This window comes from Oncorhynchus keta, chromosome 10 (assembly GCF_023373465.1).
Source record: "Oncorhynchus keta strain PuntledgeMale-10-30-2019 chromosome 10, Oket_V2, whole genome shotgun sequence".
Lineage (NCBI taxonomy): Eukaryota > Metazoa > Chordata > Actinopteri > Salmoniformes > Salmonidae > Oncorhynchus > Oncorhynchus keta.
This window is the reverse complement of record NC_068430.1, coordinates 62,163,940-62,185,012: the sequence shown is the minus strand read 5'-3', so window position 1 is coordinate 62,185,012 and position 21,073 is coordinate 62,163,940. Positions and strand designations below refer to the sequence as shown.

At 39.4% G+C, this 21,073-nt stretch overlaps 1 protein-coding gene across 1 annotated transcript in view; it reads right to left on the bottom strand.

Annotated features, from left to right (window-relative positions):
• Nucleotides 1-1,149: 1,149 nt before the first annotated feature.
• The window catches only part of LOC118389144 (complement C3-like), a 56,948-nt gene continuing 37,024 nt past the window's right edge, over nt 1,150-21,073 (bottom strand). Inside the window, 17 exon segments of the mRNA XM_035778935.2 lie at nt 1,150-1,468; nt 6,209-6,344; nt 7,462-7,545; nt 9,136-9,219; nt 9,545-9,634; nt 9,962-10,067; nt 10,190-10,279; nt 12,600-12,687; nt 12,832-12,880; nt 13,102-13,192; nt 13,339-13,398; nt 13,669-13,827; nt 14,932-15,095; nt 15,295-15,445; nt 15,607-15,708; nt 17,195-17,354; nt 20,862-20,937. Of these exon segments, the coding sequence (XP_035634828.2) occupies nt 1,324-1,468; nt 6,209-6,344; nt 7,462-7,545; nt 9,136-9,219; nt 9,545-9,634; nt 9,962-10,067; nt 10,190-10,279; nt 12,600-12,687; nt 12,832-12,880; nt 13,102-13,192; nt 13,339-13,398; nt 13,669-13,827; nt 14,932-15,095; nt 15,295-15,445; nt 15,607-15,708; nt 17,195-17,354; nt 20,862-20,937 (1,835 nt within the window). The 3' untranslated portion in view covers nt 1,150-1,323.

Here is a 21,073-nt window from a genome sequence, read left to right as displayed (position 1 = left end):
CTGGAACTCACCTTTGGTAAAAATGTTTTATAAATTGTTGAGGTGTACTCACTTTTGAGGACACAAGCTCAAGTACAATGTACAAGTGTGATTTAAAAAAAAGTTATGATTTTTTTCAAAAGTGGAATTTTTTACAAAAGTGGAATTTCTCCTAACATGCTGACCACACCGGTCGCGTCGCGTGAGTGAGTATTGTAAAATAAATTTACTCACGTTATTCAATCATTGCTCCAACTCTGCATGCGAGCGTCTGCGTTGCCAGATGCTAAAATAGAAATAGTTTATTTTATAAATAGTTTCTTTTAGTCTCTTCTGGCCTCTCCCATCTCATTGGTTTTTAAGAGCATATACCATTGTGCCATCTCATTGGTGTTTAGCAGCATATACGTGAGTGATTGAAAGATGAACTGACGTCCACACTCCAATCGTTGTAGTAATACACTGTAAAGTTGGTTGCCAACCGCCATATAATGTCCAAAGAAGTGAAAAAGAAGCCTGAGGAAGGAGGAGAGATGACGAGAAAGGAATTCAGTTTACCATTTTATCTGTGGATTAATTGTCGGAGTAGAGGACTTTGTGCATTTCAGGTAAAATAACAACCCAATGTTTATATCCCAGGACAAAATAGCTAGCAACAGCAAGCTAGCTAAATAGCCATAAACGTTTAATGCTTTTCAACCTGTCCCCAAAGTAATATAATCGGTTCAGGGTTTGTTTTGATATTTCAACTTGCGTGTTCTGATTGCTTCTGGTGTGGGTGAACAAAATCAACGTCCGGTCTGGTCAGCATGTAAACATCCACTGATCAGTTCAGAGACACCATTCAAATGTGTGCAGACTCCTTAGAACAAGTGATTTCATGAAGTGGGCCACCTACTGGTAGAGTTTGTTTTTTGGATCTATTTAAAAGTTGGTTTGAAAAGGAACTGCATTGCATTACAACACCAACCAGCCAGGCCATAATTTATTTGTAGATTTACCTTCATCGATATATGTCTTTATTCTTAACTGGTACATGCATACATTTTCATATGGGTATGCCCAGACGGTGTAAGTCAATTGCTTTACCTACTGAGCCACACAGGACTGCATGGGACATGGATGACCCTGGTTTAACCCCCTGACTGAGACTGGTGTCAAACCAGAAAATTGGAATAACATCTTTATTCATGTTTTTTTTCTTCGCAATTATCTTCCAGTACAACAAACAAAGCATTTTAATTGACAAGTACAGCGCTAATTTAGGCTACAGTTGGTGCAGACATTCTTTTGCAAGGAAAAAATTAACTGTGACAAATGAAAACAGAATAACACATGTTCACTCTAGTTTACACATCCTTCGTTTTCCATTACGTGAACAAAGTCATTGATTTCCAAACATCTTTCCCTGGTCGGACCCTGGATATTGCACTCATCACTTGTGGGCCAGGATTCGATCCATGTCCGCTCACCCAATACGTACTCGAATCTAGACACAAAGACATAGCTCTTAGCAGGGTTTGCGGTCTAGTAGCGTGACAGAAATGTAGTTACAGTTCATGAAATAGCTCATTTGACAACTTGAAATAGCTCATTTGACAACTTGATGTTAGATGAAAGTAGTCTATGGATCAGGAGAAACTGTAATCCATGGTTCAGTTCTCTTTAAACAGCCACTACAAACTTTAGCCACTGCTCGCATAAAAAATCATTGAAATTGATGAGAGCATGTAAACATTTTTTGTTTCTCCAAATCACCTGAAATAAGTTAAAATCAACTCCATATTCGGCTTGATGTTACTTAAAGGTGATTTGGTCATTCAAAAAATAACATGCTCACATCCCCCCCATCACTTCCATTGATTGTTAGCTAGCGGTGGCTAAAGTTAGTTGAAGTTTGTAATGGCTGTTTAACGAAAACAGAACCATGGATTACAGTTTTTCCTGGCCCATAGACTGCTTTACGGGTGAGGAACCATCTAACAGCAAGTAGTAAAATACTGAACTACTCCTTGAAAGTGGATGCTGCATGCCATTGTTTGTTTCATCTGATCTACACTTGAAGGGTTAATCAGGAATCTAATTCCAAAATCAGATTTAACATCAGGGTGTAACTTTCAAGCCCAATTTCAGGCTTGCCCAACCCCTTAAAAGAATGCATTCAAATGAGAAGTTGTGGATGGGGGGAATTGCTCACACTTACCAGTACACTGGCACACTGATAATAAAATGATGTGCATCACAAGCAAATACGGCTCTGAACAGTTAGCTCACAGTGAAATGTGGACTCACATTTATTGCGGGATTATGTTGGGAAGAAAAGTGCAATTATCACCTTGAAAATGAAGACTAGGGGTTCAATTCAATCCCACATTGCAGTATTTACACAGTAGCTCTTTATAAAAACCTTCAACTACTACCAGGGCGACCCCTCTCACAGGTATATTTTCACAATTAGAAGTGTGTGGGCACAGGATAAATATTGTAAATACATTATTTTTTACTATTTTTCTACATTGTAAAATAATAGTGCAGACATCAACTATGAAATAACACATATGTAATCATGTAGTAATCAAAAAATGTTAAACAAATCAAAATATATTTTATATTTGAGATTCTTCCTTGTAGCCACCCTTTGGCTTAACGGTAGCTTTGCACACTCTTGTTATTCTCTCAACCAGCTTCATGAGGTAGTCACCTGGAATGCATTTCAATTAACAGGTGTGTCTTCTTAAAAGTACATTTATGGAATTTCTTTCCTTCTTAAGCCAGTCAGTTGTGTTGTGACAAGGTAGGGGGGTATACAGAAGGTAGCCCTATTTGGTAAAAGACAAAGTCCATTTTATGGCAAGAACAGCTCAAATAAGCAAAGAGAAATGACAGTCCATCATTACTTTAAGACGAAGGTCAGCCAACCCTGAACATTTAAAGAACTTTTAAAGTTTTTTCAATTGCTGTCCCAAAACCCATCAAGTACTATGATGAAACTGGCTCTCATGAGGACCGCCACAGCAATGGAAGACACAGAGTTACCTCTGCTGCAGAGGACAAGTTCATTAGACCTACCAGCCTCAGAAATTGCAGCCCAAATAAAACAGACATATCTCAACATCAACTGTTCAGACGAGATTGTGTGAATCAGGCCTTCATGGTCGAATTGCTGCAAAGAAACCACGACTAAAGGACACCAATAAGAAGAAGAGACTTGCTTGGGTCAAGAAACACAAGCAATGGACATTAGACTGGTGGAAATGTATCCTTTGGTCTGGAGTCCAAGTTTGAGATTTTTGGTTCCAACTTCATGTCTGTGAGACACGGAGTGGGTGAATGGATGATCTCTGCATGTGTATTTCCTACCGTAAAGGATGGAGGAGGAAGTGTTATGGTGTGGGAGTGCTTTGCTGGCGACACTGTCACCATGGCCACCACAGCATTCTGCTGCGATACGCCATACCATCTGGTTTGGGCTTAGTGGGACTATCCTTTGTTTTTCAACAGGACAATGGCCCAACACACATCCAGGCTGTGTAAGGGCTATTTTACCAAGAAGGGGATTGATGGAGTTCTGCATCGGATGACCTGGCCTCCACATTCCCCCGACTTCAACCGCAGAGTGAAGGAAAAGCAGCCAATAAGTGCTCAGCATATATGGGAACTCCTTCAAGACTGTTGGAAAAGCATTCCAGGTGAACAACGCGGTGTGGGGCCTGCTGAGTGGCGTAGCAGTCTAAGGCACTCATCTCAGTGAAACAAGCCACGTACAAGGTTGAATTAAGCCACGTACAAGGTTGAATTAAGCCACGTACAAGGTTGAATTAAGCCACGTACAAGGTTGAATTAAGCCACGTACAAGGTTGAATTAAGCCACGTACAAGGTTGAATTAAGCCACGTACAAGGTTGAATCAAGCCACGTACAAGGTTGAATTAAGCCACGTACAAGGTTGTCCTGGAAGAAAACTTGCTTCCTTCTGCTCTGACAATGTTCCCCAACTCTGAGGATTGGTTTTTCCAGCAGGACAACGCTCTGTACCACACAGCCAGGTCAATCAAAGTGTGGATGGAGGACCACCAGATCAAGACCCTGTCATGGCCAACCCAATCTCATGACCTGAACCCCATTGAAAACCTCTGGATTGTGATCAAGAGGAAGATGGATGGTCACAACCATCAAACAAAGCCAAGCTGCTTGAATTTTTTGTGCCAGGTGTGGCATAAATTCACCCATCATCAATGTGAAAGACTGGTGGAGAGAAATGTCAGTAGTTTATATAATAAACCTAAAATGTTCATTTTACCCAAACACATACCTATAAATAGTAAAACCAGAGAGACTGATAATTTTACAGTGGTCTCTTTTATTTTTTTTCCAGAGCTGTATATGGATATCTGCCTTATGTCGAATTAGAACCAATAACGTATATAAACCCTGGATTTCTGATGCTATGTATTGGCCATTGAGAGGCTTTGAAGCCAACTGTCGGCCATATTGGCACTCCCAAGTAGGAGCAGTCCACCATAGGAATGAATGGAATTCTATGCTAAATGGCATTTTCTTTCTATAGTATTTCAATTAAATGTTTCAAGGACAAAATTACATGTATTTAAGTATTTTTGTTGTAACATTAGTACTCCAAAACATACTTGAAGGAAAATGTTATTTATTTTTTTCATTTTTAAGTTTAGCTCACATAATATCATTTAAAAGTATGTATTAAGGTGTCTGTAATATAATACTGTACATCTGTCAAAAAGGAATGTAGACAGTAATAAATGTATTTCTATAGATTCCTAAATATTTATTTTTTTACAAATGAGGAGTAGTACCAAGATGGCTGCGCGGTGGCTTCAATACAGTGCCCCTCTTATAGGCTACCTGCCAGGGTGGCAGCGTTAGAGCATTAGGGCCAATACCTGAGAGGTTGCTAGATCAAATCTCCAAGCTGACAAGGTAAAAATCTTTCGTTCTGCCCCTGAACAAGGCAGTTAACCCACTGTTCCTAGACCATTATTGTAAATAATAATTTGTTCATAACTGACTTGCCTAGTTAAATTAAAGGTTAAATTTAAAAAGTTATACATATTGATTAGAGCTCACAACCATTCAACTACAGTATGAGCCAACTGTTTTAGCAGACTGCACCACCAATCTGTCATTGGTTGGGGAAAAAATACAAGTTGACATGACCACCATTGGCATCTATTTCTTCTTAGGATGTAGCTACAAATATAAATGTATAATCCTCATAGCTTACATGTTTTTTTTGTAACATACATAGATGTGTATGAAACGGTAAGCAAAAACTTTGAATTGTTGTTCAAATTGGGAAATGTGCCTTACTGCCTTTTGAATTTTGTGTAACTTCAGTAGTCTAGTCAAGGATGAATCGGGCAAAATATATTGACACACTCCAATTACCAAGACCATTACCAAATAAGGCAGGCTTTCACCTGCTTTTATAGAAAGACTTGAGGTGGTACCACCCAGCACATCTAGAAGGGAGGGTATTTCATACTGAACCCCTCCCTTGAGATGGTACCACCCAGCACATCTAGAAGGGAGGGTATTTCATACGGAACCCCTCCCTTGAGATGGTACCACCCAGCACATCTAGAAGGGATGGTATTTCATACGGAACCCCTCCCTTGAGATGGTACCACCCAGCACATCTAGAAGGGAGGGTATTTCATACTGAACCCCTCCCTTGAGATGGTACCACCCAGCACATCTAGAAGGGAGGGTATTTCATACGGAACCCCTCCCTTGAGGTGGTACCACCCAGCACATCTAGAAGGGAGGGTATTTCATACGGAACCCCTCCCTTGAGGTGGTACCACCCAGCACATCTAGAAAGTAGGGTATTTCATACGGAACCCCTCCCTTGAGATGGTACCACCCAGCACATCTAGAAAGAAGGGTATTTCATACTGAACCCCTCCCTTGAGATGGCGTGGAGTCACTTTACATTACGATTCCAATGGTACTGCTAGGGGCGAAAAGAGCTAGATTTACCACTAAAATACCTAAATATATCACCTTCGCAACGAACAGTCCAAATGAAGACCAGAATAGACGTGTTTCACTATAACTGAGCCTAAAACATCTGGTTTTCGTAAAAAAATAAAAAAAATAATCATGAAAGTTGCTCTTTGCAAAAATATGAGTTGTAGGCAGGATTTCTCTTCAAAACTCTTTTGAAACTAGCGTAATGATGAGACATTTCTTACCTGTCACCACTCTGGATAAGAGCTGCACTGTCTCCCATGAGCAGGTAGCTCTGGCCTTCTTCCAGATCCAGTGCCTTTCTACAGGAGGGGTGAGCCAAGAACAAGCGCTTTTCCCCGTCCAACAGAAGGTCAGTGCCTAAAGAGAAATGGAACATTAACGTTGATCTCATTTCTAAAGAACTTTGTGCTCAACTTTCTGAAAAAAGAGTGGCTTGCGAAACAAAAACATTTGCATTTGTGTGTAAAACCCATATTGTGTTTCTAGGGAATATTTGTGTCACTCCACGAATACATTGCCTTTTATGTACTTCAGACATTGTGTGTAAATGTTGATAACACTTGATTTACCATTTGGATCACAAATATCTATGCTTTAACTAAACCATGGTAATAATTCCAATAGGAGTGTGTTTTTATTCAAGTAAGGGATTTGTTTTCTCTGAAAATCCCAATTTTTGGCATGTCCCACATCATGTCAACTTCTCAGGAAAATGTAATCCCACATAACCCCAAGATTTTCACAAGTTTTCACCATCATTGTGAAGCCCTATTTACTTTGTTGCTTTGGGAAAGTCATTTCTGAAGATGTTTACTTATTTCATGTGATTAGGGATTCATAAATATATGTCCCTCAGTTTTAAGGTCAACCTGAATCTCGTTTTAATCTGGTAAAATTAAGATTTTTTTTTCCCAATTAAATATTGAACATTTAATAGTCAAATCAAAGTGTAAAAGCATTTTCCATTTTCTGGTGTTTAATGGTGGAAAACTGAGCACACTGAACATAAGTCAACCCTGTTACCAATCGATAGGTAGGCTAGATATATTTTAACAAGCTTGCATTCAATTGCCCCTCCCTGTTACACACTACAAGCTTCCATTTCCCCTGTCAGAAGGGAAGTTATGGTTGATTCAAGATGAAATTGTCAACATTGTTACGATCAACCCTGCCACTTTTATATTAATTCCTCTTAATTAAACCTCTTGAGATGGGGAAACACGTTTTTTATGAAGTTGAACAGAATGTGAAAATTAGGTGAAAAATTCAAAATATATATTTTTTACAAATTACACTACCCAATAGGCACTCTATTTGTGGAATGACACATTTGTGTTAAAGTGAGAGGAGCATTTGAAAATGTTAACAAAATATCAACTGTCACTGTTGATACACATAGTCATCCTCAAAATAATCCAGCAGTGAATGATTATCGTTTGGAAACTCCGGACTCAACATTAAGGACTTATCCTACCTTCTTTGATAATCTTTTTTATTTCCATTAGGTATGTATCGGTGTAGGACTCCAGTGTTGCGTTAACCAAGGAGGCTTTGAAAACTGTGAAAAAAAGACAGTCATATGAATAAGTAAACATAAACTCAGAAAAAAAAGAAACGTCCTCACTGTCAACTGCGTTTCTTTTCAGCAAACTTAACATGTGTAAATATTTTTATGAACATAACAAGATTCAACAACTGAGACATAAACTGAACAAGTTCCACAGACATGTGACTAACAGAAATAGAATAATGTGTCCCTGAACAAAGGGGGGGTCAAAATCAAAAGTAACAGTCAGTATCTGGTGGGCCACCAGTTGCATTAAGTACTGCAGTGCATCTCCTCCTCATGGACTGCACCAGATTTGCCAGTTCTTGCTGTGAGATGTTACCCTACTCTTCCACCAAGGCACCTGCAAGTTGCTGGACATTTCTGGGGGGAATGGCCCTAGCCCTCACCCTCCGATCCAACAGGTCCCAGACGTGCTCAATGGGATTGAGAGCCTGGCTCTTCGCTGGCCATGGCAGAACACTGACATTCCTATCTTGCAGGAAATCATGCACAGAACGAGTAGGATGGCTGGTGGCATTGTCATGCTGGAGGATCATGTCAGGATGAGCCTGCAGGAAGAGTACCACATGAGGGAGGAGGATGTCTCCGCTGTAACGCACAGCGTTGAGAATGCCTGCAATGACAACAAGCTCATTCCGATGATGCTGTGACACACCACCCCAGACCATGATGGACCCTCCACCTCGATAAATACAAATCCGACCATCACCAGTGGTGAGACAAAATCACGACTCATCAGTGAAGAGCACTTTTTGCCAGTCCTGACTGGTCCAGCGACGATGGATTTGTGCCCATAGGTGAAGTTGTTGTCAGTGATGTCTGCCTTACAACAGGCCTACAAGCCCTCAGTCCAGCCTCTATCTGCCTATTGCGGACAGTCTGAGCACTGATGGAGGGATTGTGCATTCCTGGTGTAACTTGGGCAGTTGTTGTCGCCATCCTGTACTTGTCCTGCAGGTGTGATGTTCGGATGCACCGATCCTGTGCAGGTGTTGCTACATGTGGTCTGCCACTGCGAGGACGATCAGCTGTCCGCCCTGTCTCCCTGTAGCACTGTCTTAGGCGTCTCACAGTACAGACATTGCAATTTATTGCCCTGGCCACATCTGCAGTCCTCATGCCTCCTTGTAGCATGCCTAAGGCACGTTCACACAGATGAGCAGAGACCCTGGGCATCTTTCTTTTGGTGTTTTTCAGAGTCAGTAGAAAGGCCTCTTTAGTGTCGTAAGTTTTCGTAACTGTGACCTTAATTGCCTACCGTCTGTAAGCTGTTAGTGTCTTAATGACTGTTCCAAAGGTGCATGTTCATTAATTGTTTATGGTCCATTGAACAAGCATGAGAAACAGTGTTTAAACCCTTTACAATGAAGATCTGTGAAGTTATTTGGATTTTTACGAATTATCTTTGAGAAACAGGGTCCTAAAAAAGGGCCGTTTCTTTTTTTGCTGAGTTTATAATTTTTGTTCACTTTAATTAGACAATTGGGAGAAAATACAAATATTACATTGCAAAGGACTTTGCATCATTGTGCCATACTACTGAACACAATTGTCTGTCTCAAAAGACTAGAGACTTACCATAATCCATTCCAGCTTCGCAGGCTTTGTCCAACAATTTCACTTTACTCGTGTCTCCATGTTTCTTCTGGAAGCTACAGCTCTCTATGAAAGAAAGGTCATGTGTGAGAATGAACATGTCAAAGTAACCAGCCAATCTATATAGTGAGGACAGTATTACTTTGGCATTCAGTATATTAACATTAAGCTGAAATTCAGAACCTGTTTTGTGCAAACATTCCACTCCTTGTACTCTGGAGTGGAATGATGGCAGAAACAGACTGTTACCCAGGCTACATTAAATGGAACATGATATTTTGGACTTTCCTCAACATTGAATGGATGATGGTAAAATAATCAGAGTAGGGTAAGCTGATCCTATAACTGCAACTACTTTTTTGGCAGTTATTTGGCCACCGAGGCATGGTACCTTCAGCACAACGGCACAGATCTTCCTGACAAAGCCTGTTCAGGGTTCCGTCCTTCTTATTTGGGTGGTAGAACTTCACACAGCGGTTCTCTAAAATGACAAAAGTCCCTATTCAAGACAATTTCCGTCCGTGCGTTGGCATTTCTAGTGAATGCATTGTAGTCTATGAGGCACATGTGAGTGTCTGTGCTTACATCAGACCTGGGTTCTAATAGTATATGTTTTCTTTCAAATACTTTGAGTGTTTGATTGAGCCTGCCTGGAATGCCAAATGGGCAGGGTTTATACTTTTGGGACTATTCCATTTGTTCCATTTCGCCAGACAAGCTGAATCAAGCACAGGTTAAGTATTTTAAAGAAATGTGAATTATATTTAAACCAGGTCTGGTTCATATCCCCTCTAAAAATAATTCATACCTTGAGCATAGTATTCATAAACGGTGACCCCAACGGGTTGAAGCAGACCTACATCTTGTACCTTGTGTATTCTGAACGCCACCTTGTCTGCTAGTTTATTAGAAACCTTAAAGGATACCAGAGACATAGTGAACGTTGAATAATACAATTAAGTCACGCCATTGTATACATGTCACTGAGAAGAAGAAAGCCATTTCAATACCAGCGTGGTATGTCACAAACAGATACCTGGTCAAGATAGATGATGAGGGAGCCCCTCTCCGACAACTTTTTGTCCATTTCAAAACTCTGAATGTACCTTTCTGTCCCGGTTGACAACTGCAAGCAGAAACACAAGAGTGAACTTTGAACCATTAATGTTTATGGTATTATCCACACAATTTGTTTTTCGCAAAATGAAGAAAAACTGTGTACTTAGGCAATGCTGTGTGTTCATGCAGCCTGAAGGTTTAAGAGTATTGCCATAACTACCTCAGAGCGGCATCTAAGCAGTTGTAATGGGTTGAAAAATTTGACACTAGAAAAAGAGACATTCTTTTGATATTTTTTAAACCAAAAGTTAAGCTGTCTAATTAATGTCGCCTTTCAAGCTGTAGCTGTAGTTCTACTATCAATCCAATAGATGGCGCTGTTACTCTGTGGCGGTAGTAGTGATGGAAGAAGTTCTGGCTGAGATTCTTCAGAATAAAGAATACACCAGAACTGCGAACACAGTAACTTTTGTGTCCAGTTATTGTCTACAACAGGTATGTAAAATTATGTATATAAAAATAACATGTTTATAATATCCTCAGTATCAATTCCGCCAAAGGTGTAATCACGTGTGAGGCCCAGAGCAGTCACAATTCTGTTTTGCCTGTGTTTTTGTATTCTATTCTATCTAGCAACAGCTGATGAATCTAACATTGTAAACGTGTGACATAAATTGATCTGTGTTATTCCTGATTGTTGCTGGTTGAAACAGGACCTTGTAATCAGGTTTTGCATGACCTCTCAGCCAACAATAACAGCTAGTTTTCAGGGTACATATCCCTTCTATTCGGCCCCTCACTCAGACCACTCTCAGACAGTCCTAGCAAAATTATTTCTCTGGAATTTTTGTTGTTGCTCAAATGCAAGCACTTTTTTCTTATTTTTGCCTATTTTAATGGAAAACTAAAAGAGCAAGGTAAAAAGGGACTTTAGTGCAGACAGTATGGTTGCAGAAGACTATAGACACAATTTAATGGTTTACATAATCTGGTGACACTGAATGTAATGTTTAACAGTTTTATGCATTTTGTCCATATTCTGCCACACTCAGTTGGTTCTATCTGTATCAGAGGAGGCTGGTGGGAGGAGCTATAGGAGGACGGGTTCATTGTAATGGCTGGAATGGAATAATTGGAACGGAGACAAACATGTGGTTTCCATATGTTTGATTCCGTTCCATTGATTCCATTCCAGCCATTACAATGAGCCCATCCTCCTCCCACCAGCCAACTGTTGCACAATTTTGCTGCTAACCTTGTGCAACAGCAAACCTTTTCCTTTTGGACAAAAATTGCAAAAATATTGAGAGATATGAAGTTATGAAAACTGGGTGTTTTGCAAATGTTGAACTTACAATATGGCTACTAATACTGGAAAAGCTAAATCAAAGTCCAAGTATACAGATTTGACAATATTCTTGCAGAAAAATGTAAATGTGTCCTTCACGATTTGCCCAAATGTACCTGGGTGACACTGCTGCCCTCTTGTGGACACCATCGGAATTACAACCAGAGTTATGTCTAGATTTGGGACCTCTGTTGCATTTCAAAGATGGTGGTAGAAAAAAACCTTCTACCAGATCTATTGTGTTATTTTCTCCTACATTCAATTCACATTAACACAAACTTCAGTGTTTCCTTTCAAATGATATGAAGAATATGCATATCCTTGCTTCAGGGCCTGAGCGACAGGCAGTTAGATTTGTGGATGTCATTTTAGGCAAAAATTGAAAAAAAGGGGGCTATCCCTAAGAATTAACGATTTAATTGGCTGATGCTTAATTTTAAACTAAAACTTTTTTTTAAACTTTTGCAAGTATATACCTAAATAATTGTACAGGGAAATATCACAATTAGGCCAATGAAAGACTATTAAGGATAAGAGTAGATACAGATCTGCTATCTTAATTTGACCATGTTTCTCACAGCAGGAAAATAGTACTGCAGCAACAAGAAATGTGAATTATCATGTGGATTATAACTACTGAACATTTGTTGTGGGGTTTGATACATTTTTCTTTAGGGCAAATCAAGTCTGACATGTGGAATCTTTAGAAGCCTTTTTCAACCTCAAGAACAGTACAATTTGCATTTCTCTGCAACAATGGAGTGATCAAATTAAGATGGCATATCTGCAAGCTGTTTTCCTATGTATGTGAAACAGAAATTGTCCAGCCAAAAGGAGCACTGTGATCCCTCTCTGACATCCAATGAATTCAGAATACCTGGAGTCGAATCTATCTGCAAGAAGCGCAGTCGATACTAATGACCCAGTACCTGACAATATGTTTTCTGGATCCATGCCCGGGCAACAGTACTTCTAGGTCTCAGAAAGGCAGTAGCGATGCACCATAAGCCATCTGCTACATCAACATTTGTTAACTCACCTGTTTCAGATCCTCAACGTCAACTACAAAGCCAGTCAGCAAGCTGATGTCTAAAATGGTCATGGTGGCATTTCTGTCAGATTTAAACCTTGGGAGAGAACAGGAGTGTCCTTAAGAAAGACGTCCTTTTCCTCACTGGATAAGAATACAATCTAACAATAATATTGGCCCAAGACAAAGTATGATGGTGATTATAGTATTGCCCGAGTAATCAGGTTTTTCTTTTACTTACAACACGTCAATGTGGAGCATATATGTCTCTTGGGCTCCGTTGAGTGCAACTTTAAAGACAAGAAATGTCATTTTGAAGGTAGATTTAGCAATACGACATCATCGTACACAGTGGGGCCACTTCAGTCATGCAGATATCAACAACCACCAAACTAGTAGCTCTAGTAGCTCTTTTCCACATTTCAATGAATAAAACAAAACAAACAAAACGTCAGTTATCACTGTTGAGTGGCAACAAGTTCAAATACAATAGCCACGACAAGTAGCCTACCTTTAGCCTGCTTTATTAGTTCCACATCAAGCACAAAGTTTTTGCAGTCTTGGTTCTTCTCTATGGGCATGGCATAGTATATGGTTGTAACCTTGACATGGATAGGCAAGGAGAGGGTTGGTGTTACTTGGTTATCCCCGGGTACTAATTTTATCTTTATGTTATCAATCAAATGTCTTCACACACTAATTAGGCTAATTTAAATCCAGTACAATTGAACCCCCCCTTCCTTCTTACCAATAATTCCCCAAGACCAGTTCCTTTGGCAGTTACTGTGAAGTTATCATGCAGTTGGACCTATACAGAATACAAACTTTCATTTAAGACTAACAGACAATATAGACTTCCTCCGTCTCTCACTAATATCAACTATTCTCTTAATTCACTTTCTCTAACATACATTTCTCCTTCCCCCCTCTGTGATACAGGTTGCCTTGTTCCTTTCATCAGGGAACCATGTTCACACCACAACATTCTGACTGAGAAATGTGATTCGAGTGACTCATGGACAATAGGTTTGCACTTCTCACGTGTTACAAAGAGACTTATGTGTGCATACGTCCTTACCTTGTCGGTGCGTGTGAGTAAGGCGGTACTCTTGCTAAATGACCACTTGACGACTTCAGTTCTCCCTGAGATATCAATGTCCACATTCAGATCAATGTCTTTTACTTTTCCTGCTTTCGCCATGTACTCTGCCACAGCCTGGAACACCATGATAGTGGACTGTTTTGGAAGAAACAGAAGGAGGGGGTTGAATGTGTACCAAGCCTGTATACAGTTGGGTCCGGAATTAATGACACCCTTGATAAAGACTAGCAATAATGATGGATAAAATAAATAATTCAAATAATGAGCTATATTGTATCCTGCAAAAAAATCACAGTCATGTAAAATCGATAGATTAAGGCCTAAATTAATTTATTTCAATTGACTGATTTCCTTCTGTGAACTGTAACTCAGTTCAGTAAAATCACAGTAAAATCCTTTAAATTGTTGCATGTTGCATTTATATTTTTCGTGGAGTCTAATAGAATTGCTCAGAGAAAGATATATATATTTTTTTACAAGTAGTACTTTATTTTCTGAAAAGGTAGGGGTCAAAATTATTGACACCCCTAAAGATTCATATAAATAAAGTTTAGTATTTGGTCCCATATTCCTAGTACACTACAACCTTGTTGGAACCATGTTCAGTTAGTTTTGGTTGTGTTTCAGATTCTTTTGTGCCTAATTGAAATGAATGGTAAATTGTATTGTGTTATTTTGGAGTCACTTTTATTGTAAATAATAATAGAATGTTTCTAAACACTTCTACATTAATGGGGATGCTACCGTGATTACGGATAATCCTGGATGAATCATGAATGACGATGAGTGAGAAAGTTACAAAGGGTCGAAGACATGCTAACCTCCCGTTTGGACCCTTACCTTTTTGAGAAAAAAATGTATACTTAAACAAAATCTCTTTCTCTGAGCAATTGTATTAGTATAAAATAACGTAATTTCAAAAACATTTTGAGAATACAATATTACTCAGTATTTGAATTATTTATTTTACAGTCATTATTGCTCAGCTTTACCAAAGGTGTCCATCATTTTGGACCTCTGTATGTGGCTCGAGTGTTGTTTGTTGTATCCTAAATGCAGATTTCTATAACATGATGCATCCCCACAAGGCATATTTCCTTATATTGAATTATAATGTTGCATGACCCCGAAGCAGCCTATTTCAAACGATGTATGGACATTAGCCCGTCTTAGCCAAGGTTAGTTAACCAGCCTGTTTGCCCTTGTTGGATGCTTGATGTTACATGGGTCTGGCTGTACCTGAGTGGATGAGTCACCTCCTCTTTGAAAACCCTGGCTTTTGAGCCACCTAACGATGGGACCAGCTTCCTCGAAGGCACCGGCCTTCACCAGGGCCAAGAGGGCGTAAGCTGTGGCCTCCAGAGTGAGAAGGTGGTTCCCTGAAACAGGCCAGTGGGTCCGGTCTGTGGGGGAAACACAAACATTATTTATTATTAACAAAACCAAACTGTACAAAAACATCTGCTACACTGGCAAAATGTAGCTTTTTGATGCAGAGAGTATCGGTCTATAAAAGTAAAAAATGGGTTAGGCTACATAATACTGTCCATAGGGTTCAATTACTCAATATTTCCTACTATAAAGGAGGATTTATACTGTCACCTCTAGATGAGTGTTTGAATAGGATAAACGGGTTGAGCTTGCCCTCGTTAGCCAGGGCGTATGAGGTCATAGCCACTGAATAAGGGTTGGTCAGGTGTTGATACCGAAATTCTAGGTATTGCTTCGCCTTTTTAATGCTCTCTGGCAGGTTCTGGAGGGAGAGGAAGAGAGGCAATTGCTAACTTCTTTAAGTATCCTAAAAGGCATTCAAAAACTACTCAATGCCTTTGTTATTTGAATATGCATGGCCATAGAAAACATGGGTATGAGAGAAGTAATAGGAGGACATGAGAATGTGTAAATTCCACTTACACTGATACCATCGTACTTTATGCAAATTGTGTGTGCTTCCTGCATGGTTATGAGCACAAATGCTGTCAAGGTGTCATCCACGTCTTTCCCCAGTACATCTCCCTGTAGATTGGCACAGACAGAAATAACCATATCTACGTTGGTATCTGGGTTTTTTGTTTAATATTTTACGTTCTCAATATTTTACAGACTCAAAAACTCAAGATACAACTTAGAAATACACCGAACAAAAATATAAAGGCAACATGTAAAGTGTTGGTCCCATATTTCATGAGCTGAAATAAAAGATCCCTGAAATGTTGCATTATTTTTCTGAAATTTTGTGCGCAAATTTTGCATTCTTGTTAGTGAGCATTTCTCCTTCGCCAAGATAATCCACCTGACAGGAGTGGCATATCAAGAAGCTGATTAAACAGCGTGATCCTTACACAGGTGCACCGTGTGATGGGGACAATATAAGGCCACTAAAATGTTCCGTTTTGTCACACAACACAATGCCACAGATCTTTTTTTGAGTGAGCATGCAATTGGCATGCTGACTGCAGGAATGTCCATCGGAGAATTGAATGTTAATTTCTCTACCATAAGCTGCCTCCAACTTTGCTTTAGAGAATTTATCAGCACATCCAACAGGCCTCACAACCGCAGACCACGTATATTGCGTCATATGGGCGAACGATTTGCTGATATCAACATTGTGAACAGAGTGCCCCATGGTGGGGTTGTGGTACTGTATGGGCAGGCATAAGCTATGGACAACGAACACAATTGCATTTTATCAATGGAAATTTAAATGCACAGAGATACCGTGACGAAATCCTGAGGCCCATTGTCGTGCCCTTCATCCGCCGCCATCACCTTATGTTTCAGCATGATAAAGCACGGCCCCATGGTGCAAGATTCTGTACACAATTCCTGAAAGCTGAAAATGTCCCAGTTCTTCCATGGCCTGTATACCAGAAATGTCACTCATTGAGCATGTTTGGGATGCTCTGGGTCGACGTGTATGGCAGCGTGTTCCAGTTCCCGCCAATATCCAGCAACTTCACACAGCCATTGACGAGGAGTGGGACAATATTCCACAGGCCACAATCAACAGCCTGATCAACTCTTTGTGAAGGAGATGTGTCACGGTGAGGAAAAGAGTGGTCACACCAGATACTGACTGGTTTTCTGATCCACACCCTTAACTTTTATTTTAAGGTATCTGTGACCAGATGCAGACGAATATCTGCAATCCTAGTCATGTCAAATCCATAGATTAGGGCCTGATTTATTTATTTCAATTGACTGATTCCTTATATGAAACCTAACTCAGTAAAATCTTTTAAATTCTTGCATTTGTGTTTATATTTTGTTCAGTATTTCTTATATAATTCTTGTTACATTTACATGGATACTCTGAACATAAGAGATAATTCCTGTAAGGCAATGGTAATGAAAATATTGTCACGGGTAGGAGTGCGATGTATTAGTCTTAGATAAATCAGTTTTGCAAAATAATATGATTAATACAATAAATAAATTAAATATGAAATAGTTTAATAAATGTATTTAATAACATTTCTGCCAGCAACACAAACAGTACCATCATGGTGGGATGTAGGAGTTTGCCAGTTTCCTCGAAAATGCCATTGGGTCGCTGTCTTTTCATGACAAGCCACTTGACTGCACTGCACAGGACATCTTCCGAAATAACGATTAAAGGGTTTGCCATGGCAAATACCTTAGCAACATAAGCTGTCAACCTAGATGCAAGGATGAGATGTAGGTACAGTTAGGTATAATTTACCCTACCATGAATGAAATGTCAACTTGTACAGTGCCTTCAGAAAGTATTCACACCCCTTGACTTTTCCCATGGGGGGGGGGGGTCACTTGTCTACACACAATACCCCATAATGTAAAAGTGAAATTATGTTTTACTTTTATACATTTGTTTTTATTTTTTACAAATGAATAAAAAACTGAAAGTTGAAACCTCTTTAAAGTGGATTCCTCAAAGTGTAAGCTGCTTCTGGTCTTTTCTCACCATTACGAGGCCCTATTGTCTTAAGTCAACATATACAGTGTCCTCATGAATTATTGGCACCCTAGGTAAATAAGAACCAAAAAGCCTGCGAATAATATCTTTGTTGTTTATCAGCTTAATCTTACACCAAAATATCATATGAATCTAACCTTTGAGTTTAACAAAATATCAAAAATCAATAAATCATCATCAAGAAATAAGACTTTTATTCAAAAACATGCAATTATTGGCACCCCTGCATTTAGTCCTTTGTGCACCCTTCCTTTGTCAATATAACAGCTCTGAGTTGTCTTCTATAATGTTTGATGAGGTGGGAGAACACAGGACGGGATTTGAGACCATTCCTCCATAGAAAAACTCTCCAAAACTCTCCAGAGTCCCTGGTCCTCACTTGTGGACTCTCCTCTTCAGCTCACCCCACAGGTTTTCAATGGGGTTTAGGTCAGGGGACTGGGATGGCCATCGCAAAAGCTTCATTCTACGGTCAGTGAACCATTTTTGTGTGGATTTGGAGGTATGCTTTGGATCATTGTCCTGCTGGTAGATCCAACGACGACCAAGTTTTAGACTCCTGGCAGAGGCAGACAGTTTTGGGATTAAAATCTCCTGGTACATGATGGAGTCCATGATGCCATGTCTCCTAACAAGGTTCCCAGGGCCTCTGGAAGTCAAACAGTCTCACAACATCACAGATCCACCATTATACATCACAGTGCAGATTAGGTTATTTTCTGCATGACGGTGACTCTTTTTACACCAAACCCACCTCTGGTGTTTTTTGCCAAAAAGCTCTACTTTACTCTCATTTGACCATAGAGCCTGGTTCCAATCAAAACTGGTTCCAATGACATTTAGCAAACTCCAGGTGCTTAAATTTGTGGTTTGGTGACAGCAGGGGCGTTCTTCTGGCAACCCTTACAAATAATTTGTTGGCATGAAGGTGGCGTCTAATTGTAGTTTTGGAGACTTGGTGACCCCAAGATGAAACCAACTTCTACAATTCTCCAACTGTGATCTTTGGAGATTGTTGTGCCACTTGTACTATCTTTCTCACTGTGTGTGGGGGCAAAATACACTTGCGTCCTCTTCCAGGCAGGTTCATCACAGATCCAGTTGTCTTAATTATTGCTCTAATAGTGGAGATGGGTATTTTCAGGCATTTAGCTATCTATTTTATAGCCATTGCCTGATTTGTTAAAACTTCTTATGGCTGCAGGGGCAGTATTGAGTAGCTTGGATGAAAGGTGCCCAGAGTAAACGTCCTGCTCCTCAGTCCCAGTTGCTAATATATGCATATTTATTATTATTATTGGATAGAAAACACTCTGAAGTTTCTAAAACTCTTTGAATGATGTCTGTGAGTATAACAGAACTCATATGGCAGGCAAAAACCTGAGAAGAAATCCAAACAGGAAGTGAGAAATGTGAAGTTGGTCGATTTTCAACCCAGCCCCTATTGAATTCACAGTGGGATATGGATGAAGTTGCACTTCCTTGGGATTCCAGTAGATGTCAACCGTCTTTAGAAACTTGAATGAGGCTTCTACTGTGTTGTGGGGCTGAATGGGAGCTGAATGAGTCAGGTTACTGGCAGAGAGCCATTTCCTGGTCATGCGCATTTCACATGATAGCGACCTGCGTTCCATGGCTTCTCTACACACAAAGGAATTCTCCGGTTGGAACATTATTGAAGATTTATCATAAAAACATACTTAAGATTGATTCTATACTTAGTTTGACATGTTTCTAAGACCTGTAATATAACTTTTTGAAGTTTTTGTCGGAAGTTATGCTGGACCTGCACGAGCATTTGGATTTGTATACCTAACAAAAGTAGCTACTTGGAAATAAATAATGGACATTATCGAACAAATCAAGCATTTATTGTGGAACTAGGATTCCTGGGAGTGCATTCTGATTAAGATCATCAAAGGTAAGGGAATATTTATAATGTTATTTCTGGTTTCTGTTGACTCCCAAATTACGGATAATTGTATTTATTTTCTGAGCGCCGTCTCAGATTATTGCATGGTTTGCTTTTTCCATAAAGTTTTTTTGAAATCTGACACAGCGGTTGCATTAAGGAAAGGTATATCTATAAATCTATGTGTATAACTTGTATTTGCATCTACATTTATGATGAGTATTTCTGTTGAATTGATGTTGATGTTTTTGAGAACTAGTGAATGTAACGCGCCAATGTAGAATCAGATTTTTTGATATAAATATGAACTTTATCAAACAAAACATACATGTATTGTGTAACATGTAGTCCTATGAGTGTCATCTGATGAAGATCATCAAAGGTTACTGATTCATTTAATCGCTATTTCTGATTTTTGTGAGCCCTCTCCTTGGCTGGAAAATGGCTTTGGTTTTCCGTGACTAGGTGCTGACCTAACATAATCGTTTGGAGTGCTTTCGCCGTAAAGCCTATTTGAAGTCGGTCACTGTGGCTGTATTTACAAGAAGTTTATCTTTAAAATGGTGCGATATTCTTGTATGTTTGAGGAATTTTAATTATGGGATTTATGTTGTTTTTAATTTGGCGCCCGGCAATTTCACTGGCTGTTGGCGAGCGTCCCACATATCCCAGAGAAGTTTTAGGAGTTCCCAAAGACTCAGACTAACTTCATGTTCATAAGAATTTCTAGGGCTGCCAATAATGGTGACACGCATGTTTTTGAATAAAATAATAATTTCTTGATGACATTTATTCCCTTTGAACAATTTTAGAGGTTTAAACATTTGAGGTTATAGACATGATATTTAGAGTATAAAATCAATCTGATGAACAAACATGACATTTTTTCACATCCTTTTTTGTTCATATTTACGTAGGGTGCCAATAATTCAGGGGGGTACTGTACTATTCAGTTAAAGAAGCAAATTATTTGTTATTTGACATGTATCTTTTTGACACGCAAAGACCCAAATTGGTTTACATACAGTGGATGCAAGGACCGACCATTCATGAGATCAAAAACTGTAAACATTTTTACAAACATTTTAGTAAAAATTTCCTTATATTTTGGGTTCTAATGGGGTAAAACAGCTGTTAAATTCTTGAAGAATCAATGGCAATGTCATTCGTTTAGTTGAAAAAATGGACGCACCAATCGCAGATTGTTGCTTTAACATACAGTAGACCTCGGCCTATATGTTGTACAACTAAAGTTGTGTCCCTTGGTATTGAGAGGAAGTGGGTGAAAGTGTAGCTCACCAGGTACCACTAGGCTCATGATCAAAGGCAGCATATGATCCATCTTTTTTCCGGTAGGCCAGTTCTTGCTCATAACCTTGATAATAAAAAAAGAAAACCATGAACCATGAAGATAATCAAAGCTGATTGGTTTTGTGCTGATAAGAAATAACTTGTACTGATAACACCACAGGTAGTGTGGTGAGTTTCCCAAAGCCTTTGTAGCTAACATG